At 42.9% G+C, this 22,568-nt stretch overlaps 1 protein-coding gene across 1 annotated transcript; it reads left to right on the top strand.

The window, feature by feature from the left end:
• Positions 1 to 5,557: 5,557 nt before the first annotated feature.
• Positions 5,558 to 21,806, top strand: UBAC1 (UBA domain containing 1). The gene is made up of 10 exons (XM_009280657.2): positions 5,558 to 5,563; positions 5,801 to 5,921; positions 8,124 to 8,197; positions 9,483 to 9,590; positions 10,677 to 10,779; positions 11,495 to 11,603; positions 13,057 to 13,288; positions 14,396 to 14,482; positions 15,403 to 15,541; positions 18,108 to 21,806. Exons 1-10 carry the CDS (start codon positions 5,558 to 5,560, stop codon positions 18,221 to 18,223), a joined length of 1,095 nt encoding a protein of 364 aa, XP_009278932.1. The 3' UTR covers positions 18,224 to 21,806.
• The last annotated feature ends 762 nt before the right edge of the window (positions 21,807 to 22,568 follow it).

Here is a 22,568-nt window from a genome sequence, read left to right as displayed (position 1 = left end):
CGCTTTTTTTTCTTTAAAAAAAAAAAAAAAGTAGCTCAAGTAAACAAGCGTTTCTGTGGTCTGGTTTCCTGGTTTGCCCTGTCTGCTACCCCCCGAATTCTGTGAAACTGTTCCATATAGAAAGAAAATGCCCGTTCCAAGAGTTTTCTGTGTCAGAAAAGGAGGATTTGGGGGGACGCTACATTTGCAACCCGTAGTTACAGAACTTGCTGTGTGTTTTGCGGTAGCGTTAGAGATCGCCCGCTCCTGCGTGCGCTTTATGAACTGGTGACCATGCGTTGCAGCAGACCGGTGAACTGGCTTCTGATGGTTTCCCCTCAGAAATTACAGCCTGGTTTGTTTCTTTTTTCTGTTTAAGAACAAACAAGGAAAGTAGTAACTGTGGCGGAGAACTTCCCTTTTTTGAAAAAGTGGTAGTACAGCCTTACCCTGTGTTGGCACAGTAGCTAGTGGGATATTCGGTGGGGAGATAATAGGCTCTTCTAATGCTCTCCCTGTGCTCTAAGCAGTAAGGTCTTAATGGACGTGTCCAAAGGGTAAATTACTAATCACTGTCTGGAAGAGAAAACATGTAAAAATGCGCAGGCTGTAGAAGTTGAGCTGGAAAACACAGGCTCTTTGTACTCACATGCTCAGTTACTACTGGTGCACTTGTGGCTGCTAAATGTTAAAACCGGTGGTTTCAAAAACCATTGGACTGAATTTTGAAGATCTGCCATGACAGTGTTTTACTTTAAAGCAAAAACATGATTGACAACAACGGCGTGTAAGGTTGTGACCTATGACCAGGACTGTCCTAAAGTCTGTCATCCTGGAACCAAGACAACATGATCTGGCAGCTTGAGTCGTAACCTGCTGAATTTCTTGCTGAGAGCTTTGCTGAGAGACACCTAACTTTTGAGTAGCAAGAGCCTCCACTCCCAGCTCTGGGAGTACAGTTTACTAAATCGCATTTAATAGTGGGCTTTTCTTGCCTTCAAAGTCTTGCAAAGACTTTTTTTTTTTCATAAAACACACTTGCAGTAGGAGAACATACCTGTAATATGTAATTACTTAACCCCCGTTCGAAGGGTAAAAGGTTTTATTTTTGAATGGGCGCGCTGTGCAGTAAGGGTGGCCAGCAGCCCAGGTGCCCCTGCCTCGGGCCTGCTAGTTGTCTGCTTTCGGCTAGAACCCCTGGAAACTACGGGTCACAGCACACACTGTTTTTTCTTGTCCCGTAGTCTTTGTTAGCCCTTTTTGTTTTAGGGATGAGAAGGGCTACATTTGGGGTTTCTTCGCCTGAGGTAGGTGTGATCCTTCCTGAGGGAAAACGGAGGTGCCTTGCTGAAAGCTGTGGGGTCAGGGCCCCCCCACGCACTGTTATGTTCCTGGAAGAAGTTTAGTGCTCCCTTCTTGTCCCCCTTCAGCGCAGCTGAGTGATTAAGATGACGAGTGGTGCAAAGACTGCCAAAACAGGGTGGGGTGATGATTACATGCATATGTGCAGAGCTGAAATTATCAGGAAGCTTAATTGAATAGATGCTTACATTGCAGCGCGAGTTGGGGCAGACGGCAATTGATAACTTGGCATGATGTTTGATTTCATTCTCTCTGCTGCTTTGTGCTAATGGTGTGGATTTGCATAATCATTATGGATAATATATAGTTTTATGGAGGGGGGAAAAATAGACATGGAAAAATCATGACTCCTGATCGTGGGTATGTTGCAATGAACCTTGACAGCACCTTGAGATAACTTATGCAGCCATCTCTTGTAAGATGCTGATTATTATGTTCCCTAAAGTCTTTGAAGTCACTCTTTCAGGAAGCAGAGGAAGATATTTGTAAGAGATTTGAACTAGGAAGGTGGCCACTTTTCCCTCCGTAACTTTCAAATGCTTACTGATCTCTGAAGTGTCACTCTTGATGTCTTTTTTTCTGAATTTTACGGGGTTTTATTGTTACAGATAAAGAAAAAAAAACCCCAAACCCCTCCTACTAGTTTTGTCTCTTGACCTGTAACAATTTAGTGGTGATTAGACATTGTTAAACTGCTGCCTTCAGTAATGCTGTCTGTGTAGTCTGTGAACAAATACCTGATAATAAGTTGTTTCCCTTCCTAGTTATTTTTGAACTCAAGTTGCACCATCGAAGTGTTCTCTTGGAACAGCCACTTGTCCCTGTGCAAGGCCCCGCCACCTCAGCGGGAGCACAGCTGGCAGGGGCAGGCCCCGAGCCCTCCTGTGGTTACACTGAAAAGCAGCTTGTTCATTTCAGAACCAGAATTGAGAAGGGTCAGCTTGACCACAGAAGATCAAGCTTAACTTATTTTTACTTAATTCTTGTGCCCAGCGTTGGCAGTCCAAGTACAGCACTGCATCGGCCAGCGGTGCTGGAGACAGCCCTGGTTCTGATACTCTAATCGCAAGAGACCATTGCTTCTTGCTGAGGCTCAGCAGTGTTTCTGAAATACTGATGTAAATTGTGGTCATGCACTCGGGATGCAGAAGTGTGGGCTGTATGTATACGTAAGCTCTACCTGTAATTTTCCTGGCAGCGTGGGGCAAGCTTTTACTGCTTCTGTGCTTCTGTTCCCCTTTTTCTTAAGCTGCCGCAGTGATACTCGCCTGGGTTTTAAGGTATGATAAGGGGTATCTGTGGAACAGAGATGCAAGGTGCTAGTTCTCAGAGTACAAAGATAAGATAAGGTAGGTTCATGCCCCTGGGCATGCTTTGGATACTTTGTGAGGGACACAGAAGGTTTAAGCCACCCAAGTAGGGAGTGTCAGTACTATTTTCAGATGTTCTGTTAATAAAAGCAAACAAGAAATGCTTTTTCTTATTTTAAAAACAAACAGAAAGCCTTGTGGTTTATCAGGATTCCAAGCTTCGCAAATAGTGTTTGGTGTCACCAGGGCTTACAATTTCAGCAGTTGCTCAGGCACCTGTGAACAAAGGTTTCTCACCTGCCTGACAAAGCAGCCGGCTGTAAACTCCAGTGTTAAAAAGAAATGCAAAGATTTATGCTGGAAGCAAAACGATGAAACAGCAGATCCTCTCCTTACAGTCCTTTTGTACAAAAAGATGCGAGAGAGCTCATCTTCCCCAGCATGCTGCACCTCTGATTGCCGGGGGAGCAGTGCTCGTTAACCCCAGCCGTGCCCCGCAGTGCCCTGGGGCTTCAAGGTGCACCCTGATTTCTCGGCTTCCTTTCGCTTGGGTGACAGAGGCTTCCTCTGCACTGCCCAGGGAATTCCTCTCCCCCTCACCGCTCTTCCTGTGCATCACCAGTGCTCTTCTCTCTCTGGGCAGGAAGATGTTTTCAGTGACGCTTTAAAGCATTGTATTTAATACAAAAATACTGTATTTTGGCAGATACGGTTCTCATGAAGCAAGATTCCACAGTGAGATCTGATGTTTAGTGGTGGTAGTTTCCTGGTGGGCTGTTGAGAGCTAGTAGAGGCATTGCCTGTTAAGATGATCTTTCTATTTCCAGGGCGTGTTAAAATGTTAAGATAAGCTAAGTATTTCACTGAGCAGCCTCTTTGATACGTGTAGTGTCTATATGTGCCGTATTGTTCTATGCAGTTGTTAACAAAGTGGTTAGAGGAACAGCATGTAAGAAGAGGGGTCCGCAGGACTTTTCTTTTAAAACAGCAACTTTTTTCACTCACGCTTTCACCTTATTAGTAAGTGTTATGATTGCACACACACACACCCCTTTATATATGCTAGGGAAAATACGGATAATAGGTCTGCGTCATGTCCCGTCCCATCCCGCCTCAAACATACACCTCCCAGCTCTCATTTTCATGTTCTTTCTTTTGGGGTCTGACTCTAAGGCTCTGTAACAGCAATATTTTGAGCTTGTCCGGAGAGGAGATGTTCCACTGATGTATTCTTATGCATTTTGGGTAACTTATCAGATCAATTACAGGAGGTACTCCCAGCTGCTTCTAGGCTTTAATGCATTCTTTGGCTTTTGTTCAGCAGTTAATATGCTGAAGGATTAGTAAGAAGCTACTGTTATGCAAAGCAGGACTCAAACATTCTCGCCTCAGTCTTGTTGAGGCATCGGAACTGTACAGAAATTCAGATGAGGAACTGAAGATCCGTGTTGAAAACAAGTGCATTATGTTTAGAAAAAGAGCGGGTAGCTGAGTTTTCCGTCAGGTGCAGTCACAACAGAAGAGGTGATGATGGACTGAAAGGGTTCCTCTGAGGGAGGCTGGTGATGCGTATTATGATGAACAGGACTAATCGCTACGTCGAAGTGAAGCGCTGATTTCAGTGGGGTTTCTGGAAGTCTCTCTGTTACATGAAGGGTGAACGTACTCTTCTGCGGATGTGGTAGAAGTGGCTTGGTAGAAACATGTATTGAAAGAAGTGTCATTAAACGCTGTTTTCTGTGAGCAGAGCAGGTGAGGTCAGTATTAAGCGTCCTATTTTGTGGTGAGAACAGCAGCATCAATTTCGTGGTTTTGGTACGTTGTTATTTTTAATTTTGCCTTTCTGGAATTGCAACCACTATGCTTTCTTTTTCCACTCAGACAAATTAGAAGCCTCTAGATGCACTGATGTAATGTTCTTGAAATCTATCACTGTGGATCTGGGAGCCACTCTGGTGCGAAGATGAGTCAGTTCAAGGCCTGTGTGTGCGTGCGCTCTTGTTTTCAGGATTTGAACTTGATTTCCTAGTGAATTAATTTACATACAATTTAGAACTGTAATAAGGAATTGAGCACAACATTCACATATAGAAAAAAATCTACTGCATGCTGATTATTTATAGTTGGGAAGAAAAGTTGTGAACGTAACTTTTGTTCAGCACTTTCAGCAGGAACCCAGGTTAGGGCTCCAGCAGCCAAGGCTGTTGATTTCAGCTTGAAACAAGGTGCAGAAACTGCTGTTTCCTTCCCGGTTTAAGGTCAAGTATACCAAAATCACTGCTGTTTAGTTGCTTGTTTAGTCTGACGGTGTGTTTAAATAATAATTATTAGATGAAGCAGAGAGTCTCTCCTCTATTTTGATACTAGTTACAAATGAGAAACATACCGCATTATTACAGCCTTCCCTTCTGTAAAAACACTGGATGCTCTTTGTAGATTTGCTTTCTTAGTTCATGGTACTAATTGCTGCCCCAGACTTCATGCTAAGAGTGAGTGACCTTAGCTATCTGTTGCAGCGTTAATGTAGCTGTGGGGTCCTAGAGCATCCTTGCTTTGTTCCAAATCTCTGTAGGCCTGAGTATAGGACCAAGTACTCAGAATTAAGTGTGATAGAGATGTACCGTACTGCAAAAGTATAAATCCACTCACATAGGCTGGTGCCCTTGAAGGGCTCATTTGGGGCAGTTGGGCTGTAATGTTAGGTCTCTGAAACTGGCTATTTAAGGAAGTCTTTTAGAGCATCATAATCAGCTGGAACTTAAATCATAGAATATCTCAAGCTGGAAGAGACCCATAAGGATCATCGAGTCCAGCTCCCTAATGTAGCTGTCAATTTAACAGCATCAAGGAAGGAATGCTAGAATCCTTCCTTTCGTTGATTATTCTTCCCAGCCAGGAGCTTGGATATGCAGGTAGGAACTTACCACAGTCAGTATCGTTACAGCACAATTCAAGCCACAGTTTCTTTAATAAAATACATTCTGCGCGCTGGCCTTTAGCATATTGCGCTGCACTGTTACTTAAGCTATTAAGAAGCTAGTAAATGATGGCACAGTTTGTACGTGGAGAATATTAAGTGCAAAGTGCGGTGATTCATGCTGTAGGCTTATTTCTGTCTTCTGATCTTCAGTATCTGTTATCTTCTGCAGTGTGTACCTGGGAGCTTGGAGGATCCAAAAACCGTGACACATCATAAGTTGATACATGCTACTTCTGAGAAGGTGCTGACAGACACAAAAACAGTGTTGGAGGAAAACATTCAAGATAGAGGTAAGATTGTCTGGTTTTTAATCCTATCAGCCTGGAAACGTGAGATTGTGTTTAACTATTTGGCGAGCTTCAAACGGTAACCTTTTTAATATCTACTCTCTGCTTTGACGTAGGAAACTATTAAGGTGGCAAAAAAGTAAGAGGAAAAAATACTTCCCACCACCACCCCGAGAAAGCACCTTGAGCAGTTTGCTTTTCTTCACTCTTCCTTTTAAGAGTTGAAAGGAATTAGGAGTGTTCAGGGTGTTCATTATCTTGATAAGTTAAACAGATTATTTTTATCTCCTTTTAAAGGATTTTTTTTAAACCTCCAGGGCAGCATTTGTCCTTCAAAATGATGAAAAATAGTTATCATGGCTGAGTATTCCAAGACGGACAACCCAGTGCTTTTGGGGGGTTTCTTGAGGTCTCCAGGTCAGGCAGAAGGATGTTTGCTGAAGTGTATCTGGGTGTCTGCCGTTTAGATCTCATTCTGTCCTCTGCAAATGGGACAACCCAGTGCTTTTGGGGGTTTTCTTGAGGTCTCCAGGTCAGGCAGAAGGATGTTTGCTGAAGTGTATCTGAGTGTCTGCCATTTAGATCTCATTCTGTCCTCTGAAAGTGTAGGTCAGAATCCATCACACTGTAGTATCACTGACTACAGTAGAGTATGTGAGGTATGTATTTGCTCCTGAACTTCAAAGGTGTGAAGCATTAATGTGAAACAAAAGAAGATCTAAAGATGATAGCTGGAGTCAGTTTTTACTAGACAGCTTAAGCTAATGGCCCCCTCTAGAGATAAAGGGCAGTGGTGCAGTAAGTGAGAGAAGCAGGGCTGCTGTAGAGTGAAATATTGTCTGAACCAGAAACTCAGCAGGAGTAGAGTTCCTGGGTTTTTGCCTGGGTTCATGCAAGCTGGAGAACTGCTGCCATGAACATGAGCAGTTTGGTCTCTCTTCTAAGGCAGTGTCACCTATCACCTTGAGAGCTGAACAGGTGCCATCTTAGGCAGAGGCAAGGGACAGCATTTTTGCTGACTGGTGGTGTATTATTTCTAGGCAAAGCGCCGGCTCCTACAGAGTTTTGAATTGCAGTTCGCAGCAGCTAAGCAGTATTAACTGTGCAGTCATAGTAAGCTGTCATGCGAATGCCTCTTCCCTCCTTTTCCCTCTGCAACGTGCTCTACCTTTCATGTGCCTTGCTTGTCAGGGAGACAAGATCGCAGGCAACAGCTGATTGCCACTGGCTGACTGCACAGGGCAGCCAAGAGTCAGCATGTAGATCCTTTCGCGTTCTGATCAGCGGGACAAATGAGGGTTAGCAGCCTTCACCAGCTGTTGCTCTTGGCTGTTATGTGCTGAGCCAGACCAAGGAAACTTGTTGTGCAAAGCATGCTTTGTTTGCTTTTTACCTGCTTAGTACAATGGACTAAAAACTGCATGTCAGGCCGTATCTGGCTGAAGGACTGCAGGTGCTGCAGAGGCACGTTTTGGGCTCTAAGCAGTGCGTCTGCATCTTTTCACCCTTAGAATGTGTGTGGTAGTAACCGAGGTGCTAGAAACTTGTAAAGCGTCACATGATCTCTAAAAAAAGGGTGCCTTGTAAGGGGAAAGTATTAGTCTTAAAAGCCCGAAGCAAGCTTGTGCCAGGTGATGTGGGATATCTGAGACTGAAGACTTGTTTCCCCCGAGACTTGTCCTGGTGGGCTACCAGTGATGCATCCCTGCTGTAGACCGTGAGTCGCTCCACTGCCATTCACACACAAAGGTGAGCTTCAGCCTGGTACTGGAAGTTCTTGTTGAAGCTTGGTGCTTGCCTTGCTGCAGTTGGAAGGTCCCAGCTTAGACCAGAAACCATCCATGGCCTGTCTCTACTGCTTCCTTCTCAGTGGAAGCACTGAAAGTGCTGATGCTTTCCTATTATCGTGAGCCAATTGCTGCACTATTAATGTACAAGACAACTGGAGCCTGTAATACCCTTCCTTTAATGGTGGTGTGTGAGGAGAAGAAACCAGTAACAGTCAAAGCATAATGAACCATGTTTTGAGTTCACTGTGCACTAAGGAATTGCAAACGCTGAAAGGGAGTGTATAAAGCCATAAAGTGTGAAAAAGGTCTGATGCTACAGTGGAATTAATACAAAATTCCACTGAATTTGTAAGTATCTTACAAGAACTGTTTTCACATTACTTTCTAGTGTATTTCAGTATCATTCTCTTTCTAGACGTCTTGCTTTTGATAAAGAAGCGTGCGCCACCTCCGCTCCCCAAAATGGCAGACGTGTCAGCAGAGGAGAAAGTGAGTTTGAAAGACTTCTGGACTTGGCTGTTTTGATTAACTGCTTTATTAATGATAAGTGGAAGGATTACTGTGGTGTACTCTTTGTGCTTGTAGAGGCAAATGCTACCGGTTAAATTCTAGGGAAATTACTTCATATTTCTTCCAAACTTTGAGGAAGCTGATTTTACATTTTTAACTTGGATTGTGAGAACATTTGCCTTAGAATAAGACATGCAGGTACAGTCTGTGGAAGTGGTACAGATTTGATCTTTGAACAAATGTCTAATAACTGTATAAGTATAGTTCAGCAAGTGCCTTGCTTTGTCTCTGTTTGAAAACCCAATAGAAATACGTTGACTTGCTGTCAGGCTGTCTTCTATCTTTAGCTATATGTGGCTTGTCACGCTCTAACCAGGTCTCTAGAGCTGAAGTGTCGGCCCTTTACTATTCTTTATTTTATTTTATTGGAATGTAATTGTTACTGAGGGTCAGTGATGCCCAGGATGATGCTTAAGCATGAGTGGTACCGCAGTTGATGTTATCGCATAAACACTTTGAGCAATGCTTGTGCTTGACATTGTGAATTCCTAGGTCTCTCTACTTCGTCCTTGCACAGCTTTGTTTCTTCTTGCTTCCTGTAGGTATTGGTGTATGTCTCTGTATCCCTTCCTGTAGGTATTGGTGTATGTCTCTCTCTTCAGTATGGTCTTGCTGTGCAGAATGTCACTGTAAGAGCATAAGTTATAAGACTGGGAAATATTTATAGTTTGTACCCTGCTATGTTTTGTCCTGGACTATAAGCATGTACTGAAAATCCAAGGCACTGTATATCTCTGCATGATACTCGCAAGCGGCGAAGCACTTCCAGTGTTAAGCGGTTAAGTGTTAGTCTGTGCACAGCATTGGTACCTCTCGACAAACCATGGGTTTGAAGAGAGTGTGCTATGAGCAGACCGTGCGGAGCAGAATATGGTCCTGGGCACGGAGGCCTCCGAGTTCTCTCCGTGTTTGGTACATCACTTTCCCTCTTTATGCTGGAATTTCCCCGCGTGTTTAGATAACAGAAATAGGTATAAGGACTGAAAGCGGGGCAACCCAACAGGTCCAGTTTTGCTCTATAATTGCAAAATTATACTGGTGCTATTAATCCATTGTATTGCTAGACTCCTGTTTCTCTTAGTTGCAAGTTACAGAGCACTGCTTGATGCCTTGGTGAAGAATATGAAACTGCTCTCTGCTATGCTGTGTTCTCTGTTCTGTGGATAATGGGTTATGAAACCTGATCGTGTTTCCTATCCTTCAGAGGAAACAAGAGCAGAAAGCTCCTGATAAGGATGCTATTCTCAAAGCAACTGCAAATCTGCCCTCTCGCAATGTAGATCGTACTGTGGCCCATCACAACATGAGGGATGTAAGTATCAGACTTGACTTTTTTAACTCGCACGCTAACATCCAAATAGGCTTTTATCTTGTATAACCTTTTCTCTTACATGTGAATGTGATTCTCTTTTCTCTGTAAGAGAAATTCAGATGTATGTAATGTATATTAAAGTAGATAGCTTAAGATTTAGACACAGGTCATACTATTTAGTGATAATAAAACACTGTTCTAAATTACGATTTTAAATGTTTTATTTGTCCATGGGAAAGCCTCAGTAAACATATTCAAGATCTGGCAAATGTGAAGTTAGGGGGTTTTTATTTCTTCAGTCTTAAATAGTTCAGGTGTTGCAGTGGGTTTTTTTTTTCCTCTTCCATGGTTTTGAAAAGAGAAATTAGGCATAAATTTTGACTTCAGTAATTGAATGCTGATGGAGTCTGTAATGCTTCTAACTGTGTCTTCAGCAGTGTGGGGACTACTCTTACCCTTCTGTACTAGCAGGGGTATGAAGCAATCTGCCTACATATTGCGTGCTGTCAGAGTGCCCTAGTAACCGAAAGGGGACAATTGGCATTTAAGCTGTTCAATGGCCAACATGACCTACTGAGCGTGGCGTTTTTAAAAACAAATGTCCAACTGAAAGGAATTTGTGATGCTTCAGTTTAGAAAATAGCTCTGATCTATGTTGTTCAAATTTAGATTACTAGAAAGCAAACGATAGACCAGGAAGGCTCATTGGTTCACAGAAAGCAAGTAGCACTGGTACGGAGCTACTGTGACTGTCTTCTTACAACACTTCTGCAAGGTGGGAATCAAAGTTTTTCTGTGAAGCAATGAGTTTTCTTGAACACTGTACATCTTGTGGTGGTGCTGGGTGGCAAGCTGTGGTAGAAATAAAAGGACTTTTGTGCCCAGTAGCTTTTATTTACATGTAGCACTTCACGGGAAAGACCCAATGCTTCTTGAGAGACTAAACAATGAAAATAAAGCCCTAATAAAGCAAGCTTCTGTACAGGGGGCCAGACTGCTGCTGAGGTACTAACAATAGATGTATTAAGATTTAATGATGTCTGGTAACTTCCTGTCTAAATGTTTTGACAGTTTCCTTTCTTGCAGTTCCAGACAGAGCTCCGGAAGATATTAGTGTCTCTCATAGAAGTTGCACAGAAATTGCTAGCACTGAACCCAGATGCAGTTGAACTGTTTAAGAAGGCAAACGGTATGAACATATCTTTATACTTACTAGTTCAATCCTGGGAACTTGTTTGTTTCCATAGCCCAAGAGAGGGCTTGCAGAGTGAAGTCCAGACCTTAATGTAATGGCAAAGCTACCACAAACTTTGTGGCAAAGATTTCACCTTGTGGGTGTAGGTTGTATAAAACTTGTGAATTTATAAGGTCCCTTTGGGATGGATGAGAAGTTCCATCTAAAAATAAAATCATTAGCAGTGGAAAAAATTGGAAAACTTCACAAGTTGCGCTTTAGGGATGGTAAAGAATAGTTGAAGATGCACAGGGAGATAGTAAAATGAGGAGAAAGTGTAGCTGTTGATTCAGTTTGTGGGAAATGCTTGCCCTTGAGATCTGCAACAACCAGATCCAACTTACTTTCTAGATAAATGATAAATAGATCTTCAGTGAATCTTTTATGTATTTACTGATGTGGAAATACCATGGTAATGTGAGAGTTAGCTGTCTTTCATTTGAGATCTTGAACACATCTGGACAAAGTCTTTGTCCTGGAAGAATCTATCCGAGCCTGACCAAGCTGAGTGCAGCAAATTAAATGATGAGATAGCAAATTCGGGGCAGAAACAAAAGCAGGGATGGAAGAGAAGAATGGGGTTTGAACTTAACACATGCCATTCCATTGAGAAAGGGTTTTATTTTAGCTTGAAGTCAATCTGAACATTGTTTTGTTTGTGTATGTGTAGCCATGCTGGATGAGGATGAGGAAGACAGAGTGGATGAGATAGCTCTGCGACAGCTTACAGAAATGGGGTTTCCAGAAAGCAGAGCTGTCAAAGCCCTTCGATTAAATCAGTAAGTGTACTCGGCACGCTGCCTGTAAATTACTTGATATGGTTAAAAAAAAAAAAAATTGCTTTTTTTTTTAAAGTCTCCTTATGTGGGTCACCTAAAACGAGGTTGGAAAAAGCATTAACTCAAAGAACAGTGCTGCTTCAGGCAGTGCGCAGGTGCAGACGGCACAGGGAAGGGGAGACAGTGCTGTACTTCCTCTGGAAAGAATAGCTGGTGCACTGTTCACAAGGCTGCCGGGCTGGCACTATGTCCAAGTATTAAACTCACATTTTCTTCGGCTTTAGAATTCAGATTTTACAGAGACAAAAGCAAACCTAGCCCATCCACATCGGTCTTTCAGCTGTAGAAAAATACTTTGTGCTGATCTTTTAAAAACATTCCAAGAATATTGTAAAGTCCAGATAGCAACTGTAGGAAAACAGGAGGTAATGTAGTTCTCGTGCCCTAAGAAGAATCAGCTGTACTGCCTCACTCCTGAGAGGGGTTTGTTAGGCCATGCTCAAAAACTTCTAATGATAGAGAATCCACAACATATTCCAGTCACTCTTTTCCAGTATCTCTCCCTTTGGGCTCAGAAAGACTTTCTCCCCCGATGTCCTCCATCTTTCATGTTGTAACTGAAAAGCCAAATAGGCAAAGGCTTTCCTCTCCTTTCTATGAACATGTAATAATTCCCATGTGTCAAATGAAATTACATGTTCAGTTGCCCTATCGTTATCTTTCCTTGCTCTGTATTCGTTGGGAAGAGATGTGTTTGGGGTGCTCTCAAGATCCCTTAGCTCGAGCACTTGCAGCGGATAGCAAGTGACCCTGTTACGATCATGATGTTCCGTTCCCTTGGGCTGGCCTCTCCTTTGAGGCATCACAGATTTCTTCTGAAGTCAGTGGTACATGTCCGAGTGCAAGTGTCTGTGTTGAATTTTGCTCTCGCTCAAGGCGTGTTGTGCACACATAACGTTTTTCACCCTTTCTTTCTTTCTTGTGGTGTAAATGGCATTCCTTGATCACTGGATGGATGTCTGAGATGGATCTCCTTAAGGAGCAACAAAGCAGCTTGCATCTGAGATGTGGTTCTGTGTAAATTTGGAACATGCTTTGTTTGCAGTTTTGTCAACAGTTGCAAATAGTCAGTGTTTGTCTGTTGTGAAATAAAGCAGATGATGTGGAGAATAAGGTGACTCCCTCAGAAATGCCTTTTAAACTCTGGGTTGCAGCTGTCCAAGTTGGTCTTCATTCCTCTGTCTTCCTGGCTTCAGAGAAGATTGTGGTGCCCTGAATGCGCAGAGAATTAAGGTGCTCTGAGATTTGCTCCAAAACTTTATTTATGACTTTTCAGATGCTAATTAACGTGCAAGTCACTATACCGTGGGAATAAACGCAAAGGCAAATGTGTGTGGAACACTGCTGTGCATCTGGAGCATTTCTCATCCTTGTGTTTTAATTTGCTTTTCAGTATGTCAGTGACACAGGCCATGGAGTGGTTGATAGAACACGCAGATGACCCTACAGTGGATGCTCCGCTTCCAGGTCAGACTCCATCAGAAGCCACAGCTGAAGCTGGTGCATCCTCTGCTGAAGCGGCTGCAGGTCCTAGTTCAGAAGCGGGTGGGGAAGAGGCCAAGGATGAGCTGACAGAAATATTCAAGAAGATCCGGAGGAAAAGAGAGTTTCGTCCGGACCCACGAGTGCGTGCTGTTTATCTCACTATTTATGTGACTGTTAGGATTGGAAGGGACTGTGTGGGCACCATGTAATCGAAATAAATGTTTAGTCAATAAATGAAATGGGACATCTCGGTAGATATATATTATGCTGGCTTGACAGTATTTTAGTGGAAGTCTTTAGGGACTGTTTAAATTCAGGTTGCTGAAAGAGATATTACCTAATTACTTCATCGCTGTCTCAGATAACAGTATCTAAATCACTGACACTGCTACTTCTGCACCTGAAAATTAACTGATGGGACTGAAATGAGCTGCCAGACTCCTGGCAATGCTTTTTATGACTGCTGTCAGGGAAGGAAGGGTTGCAGGACAGGAGTAGGTCCTTTTGCTGTAGAAAGGGACAGAAGAGCATTATTGTATTCAGGAGGCAAGGAAAAATATCACCAGCAGATTTGTCTTGCAGCAAAGTTAGCCTTTTTTCAGAGCACAGTATTAGCTGAAGTGAAACTGTGTTGTTACCACACTGTAAACTCACCAGGAGGTGCTCTTTAGAATCCAACACACTGCTTTTACAGCAAGCTGTTTCTTGTGATTTTGGTCAAAGGCTGCAAATGTATTTGATGACCTGGGTACAATTTCTAAATGATTAAACATTCTCGTAACAATATCTAGGTACGCTTGTCTAAATACATAATGCTCACTATCAATATAATAATCCAGGAAGTAAAATTAAATTGAGTGACTAGAACTACAAATGAACGTGGAGCTCGACCTGTCAGTGAGATGTTAACAAGAGCTTTGTGACATGAGAAGTTCTAAAATAAGGTGTTTCTGTCCTGCTCTTCTCCTTTCTACCCCAGGTACGCTTGCTCTTTGCCTTGCCTTCAGCTTTCAGGGCTGAGGATAGGAGCTACCTTTGCTCTTAAGATTTATTCTTCCATAATAAGGGCACTTTTGATACAGAGTATTTGAAAACTTTGTAGATAAGATTACTTAGTGGTCCATAAATGGAAACAATGGGGATTTTTACCCCACAAAAAGCTCCTGCACAGAAGGTGGAAAAGGATGTGCTTGTTCTCATTTCCGTTTTAAATGTTACGTTTATTGAGCTGTGCAAATCTGATACAGGCTGTCATTGCCCTGATGGAGATGGGATTTGATGAAAAAGAAGTGGTAGATGCACTCAGAGTAAACAACAACCAGCAAAACGCAGCCGTGAGTACAATGTCATTTCTGTTCCTTACTGCTATAATAGTCCGCTCAACTGATTCTTTTCATCCTTGAATTGGTTGATGTTTTGATCTATCATAAAGCCCAACTCTTACTGGAGATGAAATGAGCACTATATATTCTGTGCCTCTTTCAAATTAGATACGCAGCTAGAATACAAATGTTTTAGGCTTCTTAGAGGATCTCAGTATGCGTGAGGTTGAGGCTGATCTGGTTGGGATAGCACGTGGATTTTCAAAAAGCTGTTGAGAAACTCCTTCGCCAGAGTCTGCAAAAGAAATTATGCTATCATGAGAAGGGAAAAGGTATTCCCAATAATTAATAACTGATTAAAGGACAAGAATAAATGATCAAGCAAGAGATTCAAGCCATGCAGTCTGTAAATTACCATTCTGCAGCAATGCATTCCACAGTTTATGGAATCAAAAAATACAACGGTTTTCAAAGATTGATTAGTCCCCTGCTAGTGGATGATATGCTAAGGAAAATTATGTGGACACAGCTGACAGCCAAGGAATCTTCTCTTCTTAAGCATCCAGCGCTGGCTACTGTTAGAGGATATTGGGCTGGATGGTACTTCAGGCTGACGCTTTGTAACCATGTTGATGGGGTTCCTTTGAGGCAGCACATTAAGTAAGATAACACACATCTTCCCTGAGCTTTGAAACATCCAAAGTTGGTATAATTTTATTACCATACCAGGCACTGCTGCTGATCCCGTTGAAATAAAGGTGTGGGAGCAGTACACAAATGAATAGTAATCTAGTGAGAAAAGAAATGTATAGCTCGGTCTCTAACCATGACAGGAAAAAATATTTTTAACGTGCCACATTGTCGAAACTTTTGGCGTTTTCATTCTAACGGAACCAGTCATGAAATCTGTTGTGCCTGGTGATTTCTTGCAGTGTGAATGGCTGCTGGGAGACAGAAAGCCTTCTCCAGAGGACTTAGATAAGGGAATTGACACCAATAGCCCTCTCTTTCAAGCCATCTTAGAAAACCCAGTGGTACAGTTAGGGCTAACCAACCCTAAAACTCTACTAGGTAAGTCCTGCTTGGGTTCCTGATATTTATACGCTGTTTCTGTAGTTGCTAGCAAATAAGAGTAGAGACTGGATGATGCCAGCACGCTTTGTGGGCTAGGTGCAGCTCTGTACCCTCTTCCTCACTTTCAGCAGCTGTATTGTTTGTTTGCTTCATACTGCAACTCAGCTAAACCCAGAACAGAACTTGCGGCTGTCCCAGAAATGATACTAATTCGCCAGGCTACTGGATTACACTTGCTGAACTCAGAACTTTAATAGCTGCTGGCTGCAATGCTTTTGTGGGTTTAGGAGACCTTTTGTGTGCTCCCTTTGGCCACGAGGGGAAAAATCAGGAATGTCTGTCTAGAACTCTGATTATTTCACAGAAAAAACAAGGCTGTCTCCTGCTTTACAGCTTACTGTGTGCTGAGGCCTCATCACTGAGACAGAAGATAACTTGTGGAAAAGCAACCAAACAAGAAATCTGAGCTAAGGCCTTGCCTATCAAAGTTGAGATAACGTATGTGAAAACACACTTCCCCTTGCTTGGGTTTCGGCTCCGTGGTAAAGTCTGTGTGCTCACGGTCGGAAAGGCTGTGAGCACAGCGAGTACCCAGCTGATGAGCCTGACAGTGACACATAAATCTGATGAATTGGTCTCTCTGACGCTGGAGGACGATACAGAAGAATGACATTGGCTCTGTGATGTATATAAAAGTTCTGCTTTTAGTCTTTGGCTTCAAAATTTACTTGAAGCTGTGCTTTTAAATAAAGGGTGTATGCGCAGCTCTTCCAAGAGAGCTTTTAAAAATACTACTTTAAATACAATTAGGAGAGTTTGCAAGCCTTCAAATAATTTGAGAGCAGAACCTTCCCATCCTGACTTCTGAACAAATGGTCTCTTCATTTCCAACAAGGGTTCCACACTGCAGCTCAGAATATAAATAGAAAATGAAATGCTGTTATATGCACTCGTAAAGCTTGGATGAACATCAGAGAATATATTCCTAATGATACATCTGCAAGCTGCTTATGTCACAGGTTTTAATAATGAATGTTTGCATTTAATTAGATGCTTACAGAATGTTGATAAATCTTTAGTTTTAAGCTCTTGAGTCTGTGTAAAAGAACATAGTTAAAGTGGTGAAAGGTGAGATCTGTACTTTATTCTGGGCTTTTCTGTAGGCATGCTTGCGTGACCTTGAGCAAGGTATTAATGATGAGCCCTTCAGAGGTGCTGGGTACTTACAGCTCCCACTAATGTCAGCTGGAGCTTTGTACACTAACGCTCCTGGGAAAATTAAGACCCTGACCTTGGTGCCAGTCTGCCAGACTCTTACAACACTGACATTTTGGTGACTTCTGAATAGGTCAGATATGCAACTGCTTTTTTTTTTTGTCCTGTTCCATAATGACTGCTCCAAATGTCCAGTAGTCCAGCTCAGTGTCTGTCATAAGGCTTATAAATTATTTCCTGGACCACTCTTCTGCCAAGTTGGCAGCTTAGCTCTTGCAGTAGCTGTCTAGTTCCTTCAACATAAGAGTGAAAATTAGCACATTTTAAAAACCAAAACAACAAAGCTTATTGTAAAGACAGCTGTGTATAGAAAGACAAAACTGCTCTTAGTATTTGGATCGTTGTCGCTGTTCAGAAATGGAGGTAATCTTTCTGCACAGACAGCCTTTCCCCTTCTGCCTGTGTCTAGGCAGGTGGAACCGGCTGCCTCCCTGACATCCTCCACTCTCCAGACACCGGGAAGGAGAAAGCCCATGCTGCTCAGAGGGAAGATGCTGCTTCCCTTCTGGCTCCAGGGGCCTCTATGAAAAGATAGAGCTCAGAGATACGGGGGCTCAAGGGGCTACACTTTTGCTGGCTCTGCTGCTTATTCCTGGGTGGCCTTTGGCATACCTGCTTCTTATTTTGCTGGCTTAGTTTCCTCTTCAGAGATGTTACGAGGGAGTAGCCATAGGACAGCCAAAGTGCAGCGTCGGAAAGCAGAGGTAACGGAGGCAAGGGGGTGACAGTGCTTCCTATGAACTGTCCTGGTTAGGCACCAGAGGGGGAAAAGATACTGGTGCAAGAACTGGCCATTAAGAAATCTAGGCTGGGATGTGGAAAATCTTTGATCAGAGGAGTGGAGTTGCAAAAGAGTCTTCCCATAGGAGTATTGGCAGCAAATGACCCAGTTCTAAGATGGGCTTTCATAAATGGATGATTTGCATAGCATGTTCCCTGCTACTGCACGTAGACGTTTGCTAAGGCTTTAGCTCTTCAAACCCGTGCCCTTGAGGTTTTGTAAGACGGACTATAATCCAGGCTGAGTATTTAATCAGTCTCTGTCTGCAGTGACTTTAATGCTGAGGAATGGGGAAGGCGTAACAGCCTGTAGCATCCCAGGCCGTGGAGATTTGGGAGTGCAAATGGTAAATGCGTGATGTGTATTCCCACCATTTTTGGGTGCTGCTTGCCCGCTGCCTTTGAGTTGTAGCTATTTCTGACTGTCCTGTTGCTGAAGCATCCCAACCATCGGAGCCTTTGCTGACTAAAGGACTAATCGAGTGTTGCAATTTCCATCTCTTGGCAGCCTTCGAGGATATGCTTGAAAACCCCTTGAACAGCACTCAGTGGATGAACGATCCGGAAACTGGGCCTGTCATGCTACAGATCTCTCGAATCTTCCAGACACTGAATCGCACGTAGAGGGGAACGCCAGTCCACTGTGCCACTTCCTCCTGTCCCTCGCTTCGCCTTCCCTTCAACAGGAGGGTGCACGGATTGTTTGGGGAGGGGGGCGGATGGAAGCGGGGGGGAGATCCTGTCTGAATGGGTCTCTCGCACGAGAGCTTATGTAGTTATGGCCAACTGAAGTTAATTGCCTTGTGGATTTAGTGTTAGTGGAAGAGGTTTGAAGACTTGTTTATGTTTTCAGGTATTAGGCTTAAAATAAAGTATATCAAAAAATAGGAAAAGGTTTTGTGAAAACAATTAAGATTCTGATTGTTGGAAAGAAATATGATAATGCTTGTTAAAAAGGCCTGTGACAGTAGTTTTCTAGCCAGTTTTGCTAGCATCTGGCTAGTGTTTACAAAAGGTCACTGACCACTAGCATAGGATATTAATCATCTCCATACAGTATTAATTTATGGCTATATCAAATTATAAAATGCTTTTTAAAATTGATTCTTAGGAAATGTTTTTTAAAAGTCCAAATATTGGGAGAGCAAGCACATTTCTATCCAAACGTGTTTATCTTGCATTATAATTTAAACAGAATAATTCAGAGATGGAATTCTTTTAATAAATAGCATTACTTTTTCCTATTTATTTTCTGCGTTAGTGTTGTTGCAGTCCCGCAGTGGTTATACTCGTAGGAGATTCTCTGTCAGCTACGTTAAAGATGCAGTATCTCTTTCACGACAGAACTCGCTACACCAAGACTTGGATTCTCAAGTAGGCTGCGGTTCCTAAGTTCATGCTCTGCCATATACTAGTGCAAGGAGGGATGTGTTCACGTAGTGGGGTTTTTTCCATTTTTATGTGCACGGTTTTGGAAAGGGAGACCTGTGGGTTTTGACTTTGTTTCAAACTGTTTACAACAAAGCAACTCACCTGCATGGTTTTTCATTGGTGATCTGTAAAGAAGCAGAACCGCTTAAGTTTTTATCTTGTTTAATGTATTTAAAAGCACGCTTGAAATTATTATCTTCTTTGAGATAGAAGTGGTTTTTCTTGACGCTTATTTTTACCTTGGAAATACCAAAAATGTCAGGCTGTGTCTTTCCTATCTTGCTAGAAGACTGACTTGAGATTTCAGACAGGAGTTGTGAGCTTTTAAGAACAGAACTCCCTGGCGAATATCCAGCTAGTTTTTGTTAAGATTGGGCTCTGCAGGTGTTACTTCTTTAACAGTCTGAACAAAAATGGGTTTTGTTTTCAAGTTAGTGAAACATGATTGACATCTGTCATAATCCCTGCCATGTCTTGCGTTTCACAGCCTTTTTTTGGAAAGGCAGGCTAGGCAAGACCTGCCTCTCCAAAATGCGGAGTAACCAGATGGAGACCCTGTCCTTAAATAGCACAAAGGTGTCCTGTCAAATAGGGAGATCCTGAAGAGCTCTGCAAGTCACCTTTTTGTGTCGGGGGTTTTTTTTGTGTGTGGTTGGGTTTATTAAACAAAAATGCAACAAGATGCAACCCGAAACCCTACAACAAGTTTTGGCCTGAACTTGGCATCTGATCTATGCTGTTATGCAGTCAAGGCACTGAAGTTGCCAATTTCACATGATTAATATGAAGGGTGGGGAAATCAAAACAGCATGAGATTTTATCTTGACTTACTATCCCAGGATTTTTTTTTGTTATTTGTAAGTTCATATTAAGCTTTACAGTTCATGACTGCTGAAATATTTACTTCTACGTTTAGAAATTCCAAGCTTTATAGAGATGCTTCTTCTGTTCAAATTGGACGGTAAAACCATGTTTCTGGAGTCTTGCTAAGAACAGATTGACAGCATGACATTAAATTGTAACCCTGTCCTATGACTGTAAAAGCTAGGAACCTGATCCTGCCGCCCAGTGAGTTCAGCACAACTACTCATGAGTAGCTGTGACTGAATGTTGTAGTGTTATGAAAGGTTTTGATTATTTTGTCCATTTTTTTTTTCTTACTCCCTGAAGCTTTTTGCCTGTAATACTACCAGAGGACACTATTACTTGAAGCTCTTAACGTTTAGAGGTACATGTCCTTCTCTGCCAGTCAGGATTCTTGTAAATGTTCCTTTTAATGAGTGTTTTTAGAAGACAAAGCTGGGAAAAACTACCCTGTAGTTGGATGGGCTTTTTTTGGCTTCTGAATGAATACGTACAGGTTCAGACTCAACAAACAGATACTTCGGTAGCGGTCTTGGTCTTTGCAGAATGTAAAGGCTCGTTAAAATGCTTCTTTTGATTTCAGTTATACGCGATCAGACTCTGGAGTGGCTGTAGAGCTTCCAGACAGACCGGGCAAGGATCATCCGTCTCAAACTTTAGAGTCATCTAAAAGTTTGGCATCTGGTTTGCTGGCAGAACCTAGGGGACTCGCCGTATGGCGAGAGCGAGCAACCCATCTTGCCTGTACTGGCGTGGGAGGAGCTGCCCCCAGGACTGTCTGTTGCTGCTGCCAGGGCAATGTGGGTGAGGAACTTGAACCAGCTCCCCAGCTTTTAGGGGCCTGAAGCTGGGTCCGTTCCTGATACGCTGTGTCTGACCTGCTTCGGAGGAGCGGAGTCATGCACTTCTAAGGGTGAAGGTTCTGCTGCTTGTGTATCTCTGCGTCGGCCCCACAACGACAGGATCCGTGTGATACTGCCAGTGATAGCAGCACTGTGATACTGCTGCTGAACTGTGCATGTTCTTCAGCGTCAGTTTGATCAGGGTGATAACTCTTACCAGAGCTGCCTCCCTTGGTATGCCAGGACAGGAGCAGTGCCGCCGAACCTTTTATAAAGTGAGGAAAAAGGCAGCGGTAAAACAAGTCATGCTTGTGTAGTAGAAGAAGGTAAGAATGCACAGGTTCGACAACACAACCTAATGTTGCAGCAACAGTTAGAGACCTGAGGGATAAAGGAATACTGCATCTTTAAAATGCTTGAAGGCTTGAGAATACGTGGTTATTTCTGGATTTTGTTATTCCAGAGCTCAACACTTACACAGCTGAAGTGTTGGAGACTGTGTTCTTCCCGATCTGCCAAACACTCTTCTTGCTTGGTATGGCTTTAACATAGTCCTGCTCGTCTTTCGAGAACTTAAGTTGCCAGTGGCCAATAGCCGAAAGAGGCCAGAACTTAGGAGGTGTGATGTTTGCAGCAAGGCATAGGAGTTGATTTTAAAACAAACAAAAACTACCCTTGAGGTTGAACAAACGCTTGAGGAATTGATCAAGACGTCAGTGTTGTTGTTAGGGTATGAATGAGTAGCAGACTAGGGAGCTGTGGGCCCCCGTCACACCTGGGTGTATTGCTACTTCATCACAGTAAATGGAGGGGGGAGTTAAGTCCGCTGTGCCTGCAAAGGCATTGATTATCCCAGTTTTTACAAAACCTGCCACAAACTGAAAGATTGCTGCTGTTGAGTCAGTGTGCTGAGTCAGACGGGTCTCCAGGCACAAGGAGTGCGTGTGGTAAGAGCTTTGCCTGGTGATAAACTGTCCTGTTCCGTGGCTGAAGGGCAGAGGACTGGTGGATCTGGTCGGTAGAGCAGTGAGAGGTCCCTAAGCGCACGGGAATAGAAGTTGTTGTTTTAAAAAAAAAAAAAAAGGAAGTTTTTGTGAGGAAGAACTACTCACAGGAGTAAGGATTTACAGGTTCAAGTCCTGTGCTTGCGTCTCTGGTGTTCAAGTTATAAATATGATGTGTCTTTGTTAGTTCAGTGTCTCATAACATGGTCAAGGGAATACTTGGAAGCCTGTGAAGTCAAGGAGAAGTAAGGAAATGGGGAGGTAGGTGGCTCATACAGTGCAGTGACTGTTTCTCACAGTTCTAGCTCTTTGCCCCATCAGTTGATACAGACAATCTTCTACCTTTTGATATTACATGCCTCTTGAAAGCTAGCTAGCTATTTATTTACATATATATAACATAATTTTGTCATCAAAACACTGATATTTTTAATAGAAATGTACTATATGGAAGTTTGTTCTCAGGGCTTCGTATTTATACTCTCTTTGTAGGGGATGCATTTAAAGGGATGTATTTGGAAAAAATGCCAGTGGCCGCTTTACAACTTGGACCTTGATTGTCTTGACCTGTGAGGCCGAGCTAGTGTAACTCTCCTAATAAACCTCTAGCGTCTGGTCCAGTCCAAAGAATCTGCCAGTCTTTCTCTCCTTGAGAGCAGCGACATGAGTCTGCCGTTCAGGACTGCTGCATCGCTCTGGAAGTGGTCACACAAGATTACCCAGCTGCTTCACAGTTTGCTGATCTTTACACCGTTTCAAGGACGCTTCTGTTCTCCATGCAGCTGGAAAATTAACTTGCACGGTTTCTAAAGCAGCCGTCAGTGCACT

The sequence above is a fragment of the Aptenodytes forsteri genome, unplaced genomic scaffold (genome assembly GCF_000699145.1).
Source record: "Aptenodytes forsteri isolate BGI_AS27 unplaced genomic scaffold, ASM69914v1 Scaffold68, whole genome shotgun sequence".
NCBI lineage: Eukaryota > Metazoa > Chordata > Aves > Sphenisciformes > Spheniscidae > Aptenodytes > Aptenodytes forsteri.
The sequence above is the reverse complement of the archived record's forward strand: the minus strand, read 5'-3'. Positions and strand labels throughout refer to the sequence as shown.

Bases quoted from the DNA above. Each gene is read 5' to 3' on its own strand.
- UBAC1 (XM_009280657.2), top strand. The intron at 5,922-8,123 runs GTAAGATTGTCT...TTCTCTTTCTAG, and splicing joins GGAAAACATTCAAGATAGAG to ACGTCTTGCTTTTGATAAAG. The intron at 9,591-10,676 runs GTAAGTATCAGA...CCTTTCTTGCAG, and splicing joins CCCATCACAACATGAGGGAT to TTCCAGACAGAGCTCCGGAA.